At 42.5% G+C, this 17,123-nt stretch overlaps 1 protein-coding gene across 5 annotated transcripts in view; it reads right to left on the reverse strand.

Annotated features, from left to right (window-relative positions):
• Sec16b (SEC16 homolog B, endoplasmic reticulum export factor) overlaps positions 1-17,123 on the reverse strand; it is a 41,093-nt gene that overhangs the window by 13,992 nt on the left and 9,978 nt on the right. For all 5 annotated transcript variants that reach the window (XM_040738493.1, XM_013114354.3, XM_013114353.3 and 2 more), the window contains exons 11-15: positions 13,075-13,172; positions 10,428-10,509; positions 6,281-6,398; positions 4,926-5,037; positions 3,147-3,252 (exon numbers count right to left, since the gene is read on the reverse strand). In XM_040738493.1, the coding sequence (XP_040594427.1) occupies positions 3,147-3,252; positions 4,926-5,037; positions 6,281-6,398; positions 10,428-10,509; positions 13,075-13,172 (516 nt within the window). The remainder of the gene's footprint in view (positions 1-3,146; positions 3,253-4,925; positions 5,038-6,280; positions 6,399-10,427; positions 10,510-13,074; positions 13,173-17,123) is intronic.

A 17,123-nucleotide genomic window follows, 5' to 3' on the forward strand; every position in this document is an offset into this window, starting at 1 on the left:
AAAAAAAAAAGAAAAGAAAACCAAGAAAGGCTACACAGGACAGACGGCCCATATGCTGATCCCTCTCCTATGGGAACAGCTATGAGACTAGATGAGACAGGATAACTCTTGTTGGCTTCAGAATTATTATTACATGCTATCCTTTCATATGGCATGGATAGCAGTTTGGTTATACAGTCCAAACAAACTTACAAAGATGACTGATATCTTTTACCTGCTCAAACATAAAATAAAAAGACAATCTTTGGCTGGCTTGTGTACAATGCATAGTCCATACTTGTGTTAATGCAGATATGTATGTTACCTTTGAAAGTTTGTGTGTTTTCAGAGCAAGAGGGCCAGACACTGATGGAAATAGTTGCCCCTTGTGATCCAGCCTCTCAGAGTGCCTCTGCTGCAGTTTCCTCAGAGTTCTGAGTTCAGAGCAGCTTCGAGACTGCCAGCTGAGAAGGTCCAGCCTCACAGACTATTCTAGTCAGCACTTCAGGGAAGCCTTGCATTTTCCCATTACCTAGAGACTGGACAGCAAATGTTACAGTTTTCTTAGGACTTGACCATTATCGCAGGTTTCTCAGGGTCCCCTGGGGATGCTATCAACCCCAGACAGCAGGAAACAGTCTAGAGAACATAATGCCCACATTCCCAAGAAGTGGGGGGAGTGATCTGGGGTCATTCAGTGAGTTATGGATGTTTGTCATTGGTTAGTGGGGTTGGTTACAAGTTATTGGTCATAGTTTGGAAAAAAAAGTTGAACAAAGGATATTAGATTCAGAGATCTCTTTCTGAAGGGAAGGGGGGATATAGTATAGAAACAGCAGGATAAAAGGATGGATTGTTGAGTCTACTTTCAAATAACCACTAGTCTCAAATATTGCCCATTGGTATGGATTTTGTATGCTGATACAAATTTAATGTTATTTTTGTTATACTGTATATATGTTTCTATTCTTGCTTAAGGTATTTTACCTATGCAGCTCAATCAAAAATGTAATATAAAGTTTTAGTCCTTGAAAACTATTTAGGATAATAAAGAAAGACAGGTTAGTAGTTAGTCATCTATAACAAACTTATAATTATGTTAGGTATGTTTTCAGAATCAAACAGATATATTTTAAATAGATGGTTTTCAAACATTTCAAAGACCTACAGAATGTGGCATTTAAAATGTTTTAATAATAACATAAATCTTTTTATGACAGTAAGACACATCTGCTCTTAGCAGCACCAATTTACTTCAAAAAAGAGTGATGGGTATTGAAGAACCTCCATATGGAGTTTGCTTTCATTGTGTGTGGCAAAGTTGGCCATTTGGGTAAGAAACTGCCCTTGCCTCAACTACTGACAGTATACTGTACAAACTGGACAAGCAGGACACAAAGGCAAAAGACTGCTGAACTTAGACAAGACAAAGTGAAACAGTCTTTCAAAACTCCTACTTCACAGAAAGGTCTATTCTAGGCCTATAGACCAAAGACAGATGCCCCAACATCGCAGAAGAATCTTGGGTCACTGTCCAGGCACCCAGATGCTTCTGTCATTTCTACAGCTTTGGAAGTTGTTTGTTCTACATTTCTTGTTTACTCCAGCAATATTATATCCTTCTTGGATCTCTGATGGAGTTGAAGACAAGATAGCTATAGCTTCCCTTGTTACCAAATTCAGACAAAAAACTTACATAAGAGATGTAAAATTTATAAGGTGGAGAAAAATAAAAGCTTAAATTATTTATCTAAGAAAATGTTTTGTGATCTAAAAAGATAGTTTGGGGTTGACAATACAAGTTATAATAAAAACTAGTTTGGGTATAAAACTTTGAACTCATCAAGAGAGGATAGATTAGAGTATTTTCTCCAAAATTGTCAAATGGACTGGACATTGTAAATGTAATTCTTACCTAATAATTGTTATTATTGTATATAGTTTTACTGTGTTAGAGTTAAAACCTTTCCTTTTTGTTTAGACCAAAGGGGGAAATGTTGCAAGATGTTTGACTACACTGTGTAAAGATGTGTTACTGTGCTTGGTTTAATAAAAAGCTAAATGCCCAATAACTAGGCAGGGACAATAGGTGGGACTTCAGGCAAAGAGGGGAACGGGGGATGAATCTAGGCGTGCACAGGAGACACCAGGATGCACAGAACAAATCAGAGGTACAGAATGAAAGAAAGATAAAAACCAATGTGGTAGAATGCAGATTTAAAAATATGGGTCAATTTAAGATATAAGAGCTAGTTAGGAAAAAGCCTAAGCTATAGTCCAAGCTTTCATAATTAATAAGATAGCTCCATGTCATTATTTGGGAGTTGGCTGACCATACAGAGAAAGACATTACACTCAGGCCTGAAGAGGATACTCAAGGCTGAGAAGAAAGGTACCTGCCCATAAAAAGGAAAGAAAACACAGAGTAGTGTCAAGTAAATGTGAGATGGGGTCCTTGAAGCTAATACTGTGCCTGGAATAGTCCTGTTCCAAGCGCAGAAACAAACTAACTCAGTTTTAGGCCAGTTTGCAGCACAGGCTCCACTGAAGTTCACATCCATACCAGGAAGAGAGATGAGAAAGGGCTACCAGGTGCCAGGTCTCAAACACATGGGGGATTAGACTGGGGTGGATGCAATGCTTCATCAGTCACTATGGACATAAGGAGGCAATGGGACACCAGACAGTCTGAGACAAGAGAACAGAACTTTGCAGTGTTCTTGCTGCTTGCCCAGCTTAAGCCCTGAAAGGGAAGAAAGAGTTGGTGGGCCTAGAACAAAGCAGGAGGGAGGCTCCAGAGAAAAGAGGTATAGTGACAAGGAGGGGGAAAGTCTAGCAGCCACTGGGACAGGATGAGTATGGGAGCTGAGGAGGAGATGAGGGCAGAGAGCCCAAGGCCGCAGAAGCCAAGGAACGAGGGGCAGAGCTGCAATAAGACTTGCGTGTGTCCAGAGTGAGGCAAGAGCCTCCAGCAGAGACCTCCAAAGGGCTTTGCTTTCATACTGTAAAATTCCGACCTTCCAGGGACATGGGGGAAAAAATAGTAGCCTTTCCCACACTAATGAGGACAAACACAGGAGATGACTTAGCCCAAGGTACCAGATGCCAAACAGCAAAGCTGAAAACCTGGCTGCCTGCAGCTGAAGGTCCCCTCCGGGTTCAGTTACCTGAAAAGAAGGGATGAAGGATTTGGGGCGGCCCAGCATCTGGCAGTACTCGAAGATTTCTGTCCTCTGGATAGCCTCGATTGTTGCAAACTTCAAAAACTCTTGACTAAAACCAGGGAATAACAACAATAGAGGTGAGGTAAGGATGCTGCTCTCTCAAGCAGCTCCAAGAGAGGAAAGAGACAGGGGGAGGGGGGTTCCCAGTGCTTACGCTTCCTCCTTGCCCTCTGGCCTCTTGGGTTTGGGGAACAAATGAATGAGCATCGTGCAGGCTCTTCTAGAAGAGCCTGCCTGTGAGAAGGAGGCTGTGTACCTTCCTCAACGGAAGCTAGGACACTACAATTCTCCCACTTCAGCATTCTGAAAGCTAGCCTTCAGCCCTAGGGCCCGGCACACCCCAGGAAAGGCAGATCAGGCAGAGCATGCCAGCGCAAAAAAGAAAGCTGCAGAGTCCCAAGCACCACAGACGGCCTGGCAGAGAATGGCCAGGACAACTGAGCCAGAAAGAAATGACAGATTTTACCCAGGAAGTTCTTTCGGACAATGAGGGTGAAAACCAGGGTGAAGGTGGTCTGAGGGGAAACAAGAGGTGCTCATACACACCCCCAGGCTCCCCTCCACAGCTTGCCAGGTGCCCAAAATCTCAGTCAGTCACCAGGAGTATTTCTATAAGCTAACATATTTCCAGAAACTTCCCTAAATTCATAGACATAGAAGAGGAGGCATATTAACATAGGTACCTTTATGGTCGTATTCGGCCCAGACAGGCTTCCTTGAGAAGCTGACTACGCTGTCTGAACCCAGGCTCTCAAGAGAAGGGTCTGTGAGGCAGGCTCATTGCTACAGTGGTGGAGGACTGGGGACCACTGATTACAAGTTGGCTCCTACAGCCCATCTGAGCTCCAAGTTCAACCTCATGCTACACCAGCAACGCCACCTTAGAGGAGGCCTTCGGTCTCTCTGTACCTTGCCTTCCCCACTGCATTTACCTTTTAAAAATAAATAAATAAGGTGAATCTGTAACAGAGAAAATGGGACACAGCAGGTGATGGTGCCGCAGCTCAGAAGCTTTTCCTTTTCCTGTGTTCAGACCGGTCAGTAGTCCCGGCTGACTGGCTAGCCTAGAGCTCACTGTGTAGCCCAGGCTGGCACTGATCTTGCTCCAGTCCTCCTGTCTATGCCTCTTGACTTCAGGGATTCGAGGAGCATGCTGCCATGACTGCTCAGAAATCCTAACTATTAAGAAGAAGGAGGTGGAAAGACTCAGAACAGTGAAAGTTACCCAGGGTCAGCTTGTCTGTTTCAGCTCATTCCTTCTCCAGGACTCTAGGGTTCTTTTCAACATAAAAATCCTGATGCATGCTCCCATTAGACAAGTGACCAATGGCTCCAAGAAGCTTGTGCTCCACATTAATGTACTGAAGTAGTATGGAGGCCCCAAAGTGTAGGTTCTCAGAACAGGCTCAGGGCTGCCCCCCCCCAAAAAAATTGTAAATTTCTTCATTTTTTTTCTACATAATGGCTTGCTGTGGAGCTAGGCTGCCACCCAGTGGCCAGAGGGGTACAATACACACCAAAGGCACCAGTTCAGGCCCTCTGGTGGAGTGATGTGGCATCCTCCAGTCACCTTGCCTAATCTGGTGCAGAAGATGCAAGAGGAGCCAGCAGTAGCTGAAATTTACACAAGAAAATGAATAGTGAAGCCATGAAAGCCAGCAAGGGCTAAAACAATCCACGGAAAGCATCTTTGCCATTTCCTTGCATGCAAAAGGCACATACCTGTGGTTACTGCCCAGCAAGGCCAGAAGGTCTGTCTTCGCCGTGTAGTGGCCAAAGGGCGCCTGAGCCATGAGATAGCAGAAGTGAGCTGCCTCCACAAGTCCTTTCCCAGCTGCAGGAGGAGAACAAAAACCCAGTCACAAAATGCACCCTGTGGAGCCCACTGTCTGAGTAGACTAGAGAGAAATAAAGAGTGAACTCCAGGGTCAGAGGGCAGAAACCTCGTGAGAATAAACGGGGGAGGGGAGGGAGGTCCTCAAGGCATCAGTCCTGGACTTCCACCTGACTCCTCCCACATCAGCTTTCTGACCAAAGAGACTGCATTTCAGCTCTCATCACTCACATCACATCGGGTGCTATTTCGTATTCCCCTGATTGGCTTTCTTTGGGAATTTTCTAAAAGTCATGAGGCTGAGAAGTGAGAGGAGATGCCTAACCCTAGGTAAAGTGGGACATCAGAAGTGGATTTAAAGCATCCTCATGGGGTGTGACTCCTTCCTCTGCTGAAGTCACAGTCGAGGGCTTTTCCTGCACTCATAAAAAAAATCACGTCAATTACCGATTTTTTTTAGTGTTCTCTGTACACATCCCACTGCCTTAAAATTGAACTAAGTGGGTGTGACAGCTAATCTTCATGGTCAACTTCAATTGAATTGGAATAACTAAGGTTTTGTTGGCTACTGTGTCATAGCAGTGAAAAAGTAACTAATACAGTGGGTTAAGTACCAAACACAGTCTGATAAACAACAAACATGGATTCCCTTTTAGTCAGGCAACCACCACTTGTCACAACCTTATATATGGCTGCTCCAAATTGAGCAGAGCAATTATTCTCAATGTTCCACAAAGAACACCATGTTTTCTAAAAGCTCCGCCAAGACAAAATTTTTGAAGTAATCGTCTGGAATATACTACAGGCATTAAGTGCTTGTAAGGCCATGTTCACAGACAGATAATAGAAATAAAGTCAGAGTCACCAGGGTAGTTTAGACTGCCCATCTGATGGCCTTGGGCCACTGAAGGCCAAGAGGCAACAGGCAATGGCATGCCCCTGTGTTAGCTCTAGGTAAAAGAATCTCACCTGAGAGTAGAAAATTAAGAGGGGCCTCAACAGCAATGACAATCAAAGCTGCCAGTGGGAAATGAATAAGGAAAAACAAAGCTGGCAAAGGGGATTCTGGGAAACAGATAGATGTGCCTTCCCTGGAGTTTCTTAAGGAGAAGGACCGAGCCTCCAGACCCTGAGAAGGACAAAGCCATAGACTGGCTGTCCACAGAGACTAAGACTCTAATGCCAGCATTGGAAGCTGGCCTGGAGAGGCCCTAGAGAAGGGAAAATGATGGTTTCTGCTCACCCAGGGTGTCCCCCATGCTGACAATCGACCGTTGGTACACCTCTGTGTCTCCAGCCTGATTTGACAGGATCACAGCCAAGTGGGGCCGCCAGTCTCCCCATTGCTTGTCTCCGCAACACTGCAAAATAACCACAATTTAAGAATCATTTAGCACAGCCCAGGGTGTATGTGAAGAAGACTGCTGTTTGTATGTTGGTATGAAGTTCAGAGCATGTCTGCTACACTGCCTGTGGTGCTGTTGCTCATAAAGAGTTCACTCCACGCGAAGCGACAGGTGCGTGACACAGAACAAGTTGGTCACACATACCTACAACCCAGCACTCAGGAAACTGAGAGGACACCATGAATTTGAGACCTGCCTGGACCACAGTGTGAGACCCTGTCTCCACATAAAAATTTTAAAAGGAAATATCATATATACATACACATGCACACCCACATTTGCACACACATATACACATACAGACACATACACACAGAGACACATAAACATACATACACAGACACAGAGACACATAAACATACACAGACACAGAGACACTCACATGCAGAGACACAAACACACACACACACAGATATACATACATACCCATACACACACAAAAACACACAGACACACATACACACTCATACACTCAGACACACATACACATGTACTAACCTTAAGATCTGGAATGGTAATCCCTCCAACACTGTTCTTTTTGTTCAGATTGTTTTGGCTACCCAGGGTCATTTGTGATTCCATGTAAATCTTAGGACGGATAGTGTTGCTATTTTTGTAAACAATGAGGTGGGAATTTTGATGAGCATTGAACTGAATATGTAAATAGATTTCGGTAAATTGGTCATTTTCACAATATTTGTTCTAATGGTCCACGAATATGAAATGTATTCCCATTTTTAATGTCTTTCTCTATCTCTTTCTTCATAAATTTAAAGTTTCCATTATACAAGTCCTTCACCTCCTTTATCAGATGTATTCCTAGATATTTTATTTTCTTTGAGGTTATGATGAATAGAAGTATGTCCATGATCTCTTTCCCTGTATACTTTTGGTGTATATAAAAGCTATTTATTTGTGCAAGTTGATCCTGTGTCCTGCCACATTGCTAAACTTGTCATTTCTAGAAGCTTTCTGGTAGAATTTTGGGGATCTTTTATGTATAATAGCATGTCATCTGCAAATATGGATCATTCTCTCCATATAGAAGAATGTTGACTGTTTCTCACATATATCTTTTATTATGTTGAAATATGTTCTCTCTACTCCTACTCCCTGGAATTTTTATCATGAAGGCATGATGAACTTTGTCAAAAGTTTTTTCTGTATCTATTGAGATAACCCTGTGACTTTTGTCTTTAAGCCCATTTATGCGGTTTATTGCATTAAATGGCTTGCATACATTTAACCTTACCCCAGGCCACCCTCCCCAGAGAAGAACTTCAGGGAGGAAAGAATCAATGAAGGAACAACATAATGTGATGAATTCTGCACAGGCCCTGTATTCAACCCAAGTCTTGACTCATACAAACAGTGTGAATGTGAACAAGTCTTTAATTTCACTGAACCTCTGCTTTCTTCATCTCTAGAATGAAGAACATAATTTCTACATAACAGGATTTCTGGTGATAATAAAGAAAGACTATTACATAAAGCACATGACACATGTTTCACACTTTGTTTGCACTCTAAAAATTTCATAATAGGTGTGTGTACACTTACAAACACACACATACTCAATAGAGAAAGGAGGTAATTTACACACCAATATAAATCAATCCTGTTACATAAAGAGAGAAGAGAATTGACAGAAATTGCTAACACTTAGAGTACTGAACTATTTGTAATTATTCAGTGCTTATAATCATCACAAGGTATAAAGGATGTCTTATCCAACCTCATGTGATACTTGCTCCCTATCCATTTTAACAGTGCAACATAAATGTATATCATAATGGTGGTCATAAAAGTCATCATAGTAATAGCAGTTTTAATTTACAACAATGGCTTAGACCATGAACCACACCCTGGGCTAGACATTTCTCTTGCCCACAATCACATGCCCTAGGGGCATTGCTATTGTCACTTAAACTTATAAACCAGGCATCTTCTTGATGAATCGGTAAGAACATAACGGAAGAGAAACTCTACAAAAAGAAAATGATCTTAAAAGCCATCCTCCTCCCTGGTTTGGAGCAAGGGGGTAGTATAAAGCTGAGACAGACAGACAGACAGACAGACAGACAGACAGACAGACAGACAGAGATGAGAATTCATTAACTAATTTCCTTGATAGGATAGACCTGTCAGAAAGGCGGCTGACAGGTTCAGACATTCTTTTTCCTTTAACTTCACAATAATTCTATTGGTTGGCCATCAAAAGCTCCACAAAGAGAAAAATGTTGGTATTAAGTAGCAGCCAAGTTTGTCTAGCAGTAATGAGCAAAGCCAAGCTTAAACCTATGATGGAACCCACATCTGTGTGTCCAGGAGACATGCGTCTTCCATGACACCACCCATGTAGCAGAAAGGCAGCCTTGTATTTGATGTGAGGGGCTAGGAAGTTCTCACACTCTAAGATAAAATGCTGCACTGACACATTGCCTGTGGAGCCTCAGCTCCCTTATCTAAGAGCAGGGAAAATTAGCTAACTCTACTTCATCACTGAGGCCCAATGGACCACAAGCTAATTATATCACTTTCTCCATTAGGTGCTCCATGACATGGTTCAATTTTATTGCAGTACTGAAGCTTCCATTCAGATGAATTGTGAGGCATACCCTATATTCCAAAATAGCCCATTGGTTTAATGACGGGGGACAGAAGGCATTATTTCTCTTTGCTTTGCTTTTCTTAAAATTATCCATAGCAAGAAGAATATCAAAAAATGAAAAGAAAAGAAGGAAGGAGAAATTAATTTCCATTAAAACCAGTTGCTAGCAAAAACTCAAATTTCAAATATAAGATGTGACTGCCAAAAGTAATAGAGATTGAATCGCAATGCATTGAGCAGGAACAAAGGTGATGAAATAATATTTCTATGCAGCAAGAACATAAAGCAAACATAAAGGAGCTCAGGAAAGAGACGGTACCAAACAGGAATTGCTCAGGTGAGGAATCAGGGAAATGTTAAAGAAACAAAAATAAAACTGTTGGAACATAAGAGCAAGAGACACCAGGGAAAACAGTGAAGGACAGAGGCAAGAAAAGGGAAGAGGGAAAGACAGGAGTAAGCAATGGAATGATGGAAGAAGGAAAGAAAAATAGTTTAAATTTAAGGAAAAAAGTCCAATATAGCAGCACATGTTTGAAATCCTAACACCTGGGAAATGGCAACAGGAAGATTAAGAGTTCAAATTATCCTTAGCTACATACTGAGTTTGAAGCCAACATGGGTCTGAGAATCGAGATAAGTATATATCTGTAATTCACATGTTTACCTATAGTTTATACATGTGAAATAGACATGGAATTTCTGGAAATGAAAACAAAATAAATATTGAAAGATACAATCCAAGAAAATGTTCCTGGATTCTAAGATATAAATGTGTACATTCAAAGGGCAGGCTATGCAGTACTGCCAGAAAAAAAAAAAAAAGACCTAGACATTCAATGCCAAGATATGTGCTGGTAAAGCTATTGGATAAGAAAAGAAGACATTGACTCAAAAAGATCAAATCTGCTGTAGTGGAGATGCATCTCCTCGGCCATATTCAACTCCAAAAGCACAGAGCCTCACATGTCCAGCTCTGGGGGATTGATATGCAGTGGGGAAGCTTCCCTTCAGGAAACCTAAGGGGAGCCCTGCTGTGAGAAGTCTGAGGAACAGCGGCTCTGGTACAATCAGGCACTGTGGGAGAGGTAAGATCTTTGGAACCAGACACACCTGAGCCAGTCAGGACCCCACTCCTCACTACCTCCATAACTAGGCACCTCTGTTTCTGTGTCTGCAAAAGCAGAGATAATAACTCCTGTCTCCATCCATGAAATCAGCTACTGTGTATCAAGTCATATATGGGCCAAGCACGTTGTAGATCATTAATAAACTATCATTCATGCCTCATCTTGAAAGGTATTGCTACATTCCCAAGTAGTCCTCAACAGCCCACTCCCAACCCTTAGGACTCCGGGGTATAGAAGGAGTACCATGGCTGCTTGTGGAATCCTCCCGGACATGAGCTGGAAGAGGGTCTGCAGGGGGTCGTTGAGTGCCAGCGTACTGGTAAAGCTATGAGAAGAAAGGAGAGTCAGTGGGGAGTCAAGCCCAGAGGGAACCCATTACCAGCACACAGGCCTTCAGTTTTGGAACTCGGACTTCTCTCTGCTCTGCTGTGCCTTTGTGGCCTTTTAGGGACGATCAACCACATCACACTCCCCACAGTAGACTTCATTGTTCAAGGACATTTTTTCCATTTCCACCCTAATACCCTAATTCTTGAGCAGTCACTCCTAAATGCCTTCTATTGGTGAGCTGACTTCCCATATCTGCAGGTCATCTGGGTAGCCCAGCAGTAAGCTGGGAAGCTCTCTTCCATGGGCCCCTCCTTCCCAGCCACCCTCAGTTCCTCCTCACCAAACCCATCCCACTTAAGCATCATTTTTCCGGCTCATCTCTAGCCTGGGTCTGTAGAGCTTTGACTCACAAGCACTAAATAGCCATTTTCAATAACCAAAGAGGCGTGGAAGAGGGACCAGAAATGATCCTGCTGATGACAAACTGTGGGATGTGCTTAACAAGGATATAATAAGCTCTACAGCTGATTTGAGAGTTAAGCATATTCAGTAAGAGATATTTTTCACAATTCACTGGGCCCCATCAAAAATCAATGGCCCAAGGCAAAACTCTATAGCAAAGATGTATGCTACAACATGGGGATGTGGGATGTTCATTTCCAAAACCCAAAGGGAAAATTGTCCCTCAGATCACCGTCTTTTGCTTAATAGCACCCTTGCCACAGGAGCTCAGCACACTCAACATTACAGACAGCAGCATGCCTGCCACTCCAGTCTGGGGCCATAATGGAAAGAGGGTGCATTGCTGGTGCCTGAGATGGAGTTGAAGTAATAAAGAGTCTCACTGAGACCATCATGAAGAACAAACCACCATGTAGTGCGGCAGCCAATAGGAGCACAGAACATAAACCAGAGTGTATGTCCCCTCATCCAACTCTCTGCCCAACAGGATTCACGGCCAATTTTCTACCCAAGTTAAGCTAAGAGGGTTGCCTCCACAATCTCAGGCAACCCTAGAAGATAAACAGGCACTCATGACATCTTTCTCACACTCTGATCCAAATCTACTCCTCCAGGAGGCCTCTCCCTCACTCCTGCCACCCACGATGTGCACAGAGTGTAGAGGACTCATATGGAAACTCTTCTACAATGTCAATCTAGACCTAACACCTCCTCTTCACACTGATTACCCACTGCTAGACGTCCCCCCACTTACACCAGGCTGTGAGCTTTGATCCTATCCCCGCCTCACTTGGCTTGGTCATTCTCCCTGGTCTATCATGGCACTTGGTTCACTGTCGGCTGTGATTCCTTACTAAGTACGCCTGTTCTCTAGACATTCCCAGTTAATGCCTGCTCTACCATGGTTCATGGGGCCCCCTCAGAAGCCACAGCCTCAGTGCAAGGCCAAGCCCTGAACACTGTTTTAAATCAAAACCCCTTAGCCTCCAGGCTCCATCAGGTACACTTAAGTGATTCCCACTCTTCCTTCCCTAATGGAACTGTCTACACCACCTCCTCCCAAGAGGACAACTACAGTGTAGAATATTCTAAATTCTCAGAACCTCTGGCCCTGGGGAATTTTGCCAAAATGCTTCCTTATATTTAAATAGGTTTAAAGAATGTTTCTTTTAGCCTGACGATGGTGGTATACACCTTTAATCCCAGCACTCAGGAGGCAGAGGCAGGCGGATCTCTGTGAGTTTGAGATCAACCTGGTCTATAACAGCTAGTTCCAGGACAACCTCCAAAGCCACAGAGAAACCCTGTCTTGAAAAACAAACAAACAAAAAGAGAATGTGTCTTTGCCTAAGTTATAAGAATAGAGGGCCAATGAGATTGCTTAGCAGGTACAATCACTCACTGCCAAGCTTGACAACATAAATTTAGATGCCCTGGATCTATCTAGAGGATAGAAGAAGAGAACTGACTCCCACAAATTGTTCTCTGGCCTCCACACATACTCCGTGGCACATGTACACACACACAGAGAGAGAAAGAATAATAGATAAATGTTTAAAAATGAAGAATTCTTGAGAACTGAGCATGAAGATAGCATGCTTATAATCCCAGTACTCGGGAGGCTGAGGACAAGGAGAATGAGAAGGAAGAAAAGAGGGAAGGAGAAGGGAGGGAGGAAGGAGAAGAGAGGAGAGGAGGGCAGGGGAGGAAAGGAGAGGAGAGGAGAGGAGAGGAGAGGAGAGGAGAGAGAGGAGAGGAGAGGGAGGGAGGGAGGAGAGGAGAGGAGAGAGAGGAGAGGAGAGGAGAGAGAGGAGAGGAGAGGAGAGGAGAGGAGAGGAGAGGAGAGGAGAGGAGAGGAGAGGAGAGGAGAGGAGAGGAGAGGAGAGAGAGGAGAGGAGAGGAGAGGAGGAGAATCAGGAAATGAAAAGTGCTACACCCATCTCAGCAAAGAGAACTTGAGCAGCTGTGTGTGGAACTTCTCAATGCATTTTTAACTTCTTCCCTATACACACACACATGGGCACACACATGCATACATACACATCACCTTTGGAAGGAAGGCTTATTTGCTCTTCTGGTCTTTGTAAGCTGAACTTACCCACTCATGACCCAGTTATAGGTCCTTGGGTCCATCTTACTGGCTAGGAACAAAGCATGGCCCCACAAGTGGTTCTTCATAGCCCATTCCAAGGCTTCCTGAAAAACAAAGCATGACATGTAATAGTACCTTGCCCATATTCCTCCAATAAAAACAACAAATTTCCATATAAAGGTATTGCTATACTCCAAGCAACAGAAAATCCGAGGGAAACTTAGAGTATGAAGAAGGGGGAGCATGAGCACCACCCAGCATGGTACTATTCTCTAACTTGTCCACTCCTCCAGACATCATCCACTAGGACACTGCATTCACTTCTCCTCAAGCATGGTCACCGAGCAGCCTCATGTCCTTAGTATAAGCTACAAAATGTTTCTCAGAACCTAACTACCAAAAATGAGAGAAGGAGTTTATTCCAAAGATTGAGTCTAGAAACATGAGTAGTGGAAATGTATTGCTGGGGCCCTGCTAAAGAGCAGCACCCTTTTTAACAGCTGTGGCAGAGGTGACATCTTCCTTTCTAGGCACAAAGCTGGACATTTGCCACCTCACTGCCGCCTGAGTGTGGCTGCGTATAGGCCGTGGCATGGGAATGACATTGCCACTTGTAGGTTTGGCCCTTAAAATCATCCACACTCATTCCTAATATGCCTCACCCCATCAGGTAACTGCAATGGAAAGGACTCCTGGGGAACCTTGGAAATTCTAAGTTGACGATGATGATTGCCAAAGCGTCCTGAGTCTGATATCATGGGAGAGGTTTAAGCTACTGAATCATTTGTGAACTCTGGTGGAAAGTGTTAAATGGCTACAGTGCTTAAGCCCATGTACATGGGAGCTAGCAAAACTGTTAAATTTTCAGACGCTGTTTCAGGATGTATTGGTTGTGCCATTGAGTAAGATGAGCTAAAGTTCCAACACACACCACAGCCGGGCGTTGGTGGCACACACCTTTAATCCCAGCACTCGGGAGGCAGAGGCAGGTGGATCTTTGTTAGTTCGAGACCAGCCTGGTCTACAGAGCTAGTTCCAGGATAGCCTCCAAGACAATACAGAGAAACCCTGTCTTGAAAAAAAAAAAACACACACGCACACACACCACATATTTACTTTTTTTGATTCAGCTTATAGTTGAAGTTTTCAACTGGTATTAATAATTTTCTTGGTAGCCAGGCAGTGGTGGCACACAAATTTAATCCCAGCATTCAGGAGGCAGAGGCCAGCCTGGTCTACAAAGTAAGTTCCAGGAAAGCCAGGGATGTTACACAGAGAAACCCTGCTCAAAAACAAACAAACAAAAAACTTCCTTGGTAGGAAGAAAAACACATTATTTCTGGCAGGAAGTCACTAAAGTGGTAATTCTACCTCCGTGAAACAAATATCTTTATTATCCCAACATAACTCCATGTAATCATATTGGATAGAGGGGGCAAATTTAATAGTCACAATTAAGAAATTTACCCTCAGGTCCAGAGCAAGTGAAAAAAAACGGCATTAGGACAGCTTATTTTTTAGCATGCTTTAACTATTTCATAATTCTTTTTCATTTGTTTTAAAAAGAAGTGACCAATGAATTTGTTGGGAATTATCAGTTGACTCAAATTTCTGCCCATCCCAAAAATATAATTTATGAATAAGAACTTGAGAACTTTTATCAAGGTTGTCAAAATTATTAAATTCCAGAACTAATACCTGAGTCAATGATGAATAAAAATATCTTAATTCCCACCCCTCATTCACCATCCCACAGTCATGCTCACTGCTCCACCCAGCACTCACTCACCCACATCTATCTCTCAGTGTGGGGAGGGACCCAGAAGCCCGTTTTCAGGCTCATGCTACCCAGATCCAAGCCCCACGTCTAAATCTGACTTCCCAACCTGTAAGCCTGTAAAACAAAAATAGAACCTAACACACAGGTTTCTATGGAGATAAATCAGATAATGCATAGGAGATATTGAGTTAGTGCTTGACAGGTAAAAAATAATTTTTTAATCTGTGTTTTGTTATTGGTGTTATTATAGATATTGTTCATCTTTCTTGAAGGAAAAGTTCAAGACTGATTTATCTCTGTATGCCTCACTGGTTGAAAAAGTAGTACTACAGATAGGTTTTTTTTGTTTTGCTTTGTTTTAATGGAACAAATGGATCACTGGGAAAACCACAATTCCCTGCTAGATAATGAATGTATAGAAAATGGCTGTAATTTGATACCACTTGTTTTTATGTTGCCATGGTAAGCGCTCACATAAAAGAAATCATTGTGTTTTTAAAACTCAAGAAATAAAATATTAAAATTTCAAAGTAGGAGCTGGAGAGATGACTCAGCAGTTAAAAGCACTTGTTGCCCTTAGGGGAACCCAACTTTAATTCCCAGCATTCACATGGTGGCTCACAACCACCTGTAACTCCAGTTCCACGAATCTGACACTGTCTTCTGCCTTTCTAGGCACCAGGCATGCCCATGGTGCACATATATACATGTGGGCGCTCACACATACGTATACAATAAAAATAAATAAATCTTTTAAATGTCAAAGTCACAAAAGTATCTCAACCTCATTTTTATAAATTAATTTGAAAATGGGGGAAAGTTAACTAAATATGACATGCACCCCAAAAAGAAAGATTTGTGGATTAGAAGAAAACATCTTAAAGATCTAAAGAGCACAAGCAATTCATCCTGAGATGATAAAGGGCTCTACAGGAAAAGGTGGGGAAGCCCATAACAAGAATCGTCACAGGTGAAAAGCTAATGTCATTCTTAATAACGGAAGTGCAAAGGTATACTCTGCATTGTATTTTTTCACCTCTCAGATGGCACAGATCACAAGTATGAAGGCACTTTGATAAGGATGCACAATAATAGTTTCACCCTTTGCTCAAGGAGCTAATTGATACATCTAAAGAGGCAATTATTCAATATCTATCAAAATTATAAACTACATACCCTTTGTCCCAACACTTCTGCTGCTAGAACTTTATCTTATATATATTCTCTCATAGTGGGCAAAACGACAGTGATGTCCTGGCTTAGGTATGAAGCATTCCCCACAAAAGACCTACATGTTGAAGGCTTGGTCCCCAGCTATTGGGAGGTAAATGGATCATGAGGAATCTAACTTCAGATTTACTTTATGACTTTTTATAAAACATGAGCACAACTTCAAAATTAAATAAGGCAACCCTCTCCACCCGTTACATGAAAGCATTCAGAGTTGGTAAGAATGCCTGGGATCCAGTGGCAGTGATATCATTCATTCATAAGCATTCTCTCCATAAACTAAGTTATTGTATATATAAATAAACTTATAGAAATATGTAGTCTTTAATCTACTAATTCCTGGTGAAATGTGCAATTGCATAATTTGCAATAACAAAACTGTGAATTGTCTTAGTATCCAAAAATAGTGAATTTAATTTCATTATTTTTAAATTATGTGTATGGGAGAGGGTACATTTGCATGATTTCAGGTGCCCACTTAGGGTAGAGGTGTTGGATCTCCAAGGAACTGGAGTTAATAGGTTATTGTGAGCTGTCCACCATGGGTACTGGGAACTGAATTCGGGTCTTCTAAAAGAACAGTAAACATGAGCCATCTCTCCACCCCTTGAATGCTTGTTTGCTTGTTTGTTTGTTTGTTTGTTTGTGAAGCACTTGTCAAGATGGTCCAAGGCACTGAGTTGAATTCCTTTTTGTTTGTTTGTTTGTTTTGTTTTTCAAGACAGGGTTTCTCTGTGTAGCCTTGGAGCCTATCCTGGCACTCGCTTTGTAGACCAGGCTGGCCTCGAACTCACAAAGATCCACCTGCCTCTGCCTCCTGAGTGCTGGAATTAAAGGTGTGCACCACCAACGCCCGGCCTGAGTTGAATTCTTAGCACTACAAAGACATTAAAATTGTACTATTCGAAATGCTTAATGTTATTAGGGTATCTTATCACATGATAGTATATGTAAAAAGAAATAAACAATTACACATTTATTTGTTTTGAGACAGGGTCTCCCTTTACAGTTTAGACGGGCCTCCTAATCACAGTCTTGCCTACCT

Source organism: Mesocricetus auratus, unplaced genomic scaffold (assembly GCF_017639785.1).
Source record: "Mesocricetus auratus isolate SY011 unplaced genomic scaffold, BCM_Maur_2.0 Super-Scaffold_100676, whole genome shotgun sequence".
Classification (NCBI taxonomy): domain Eukaryota; kingdom Metazoa; phylum Chordata; class Mammalia; order Rodentia; family Cricetidae; genus Mesocricetus; species Mesocricetus auratus.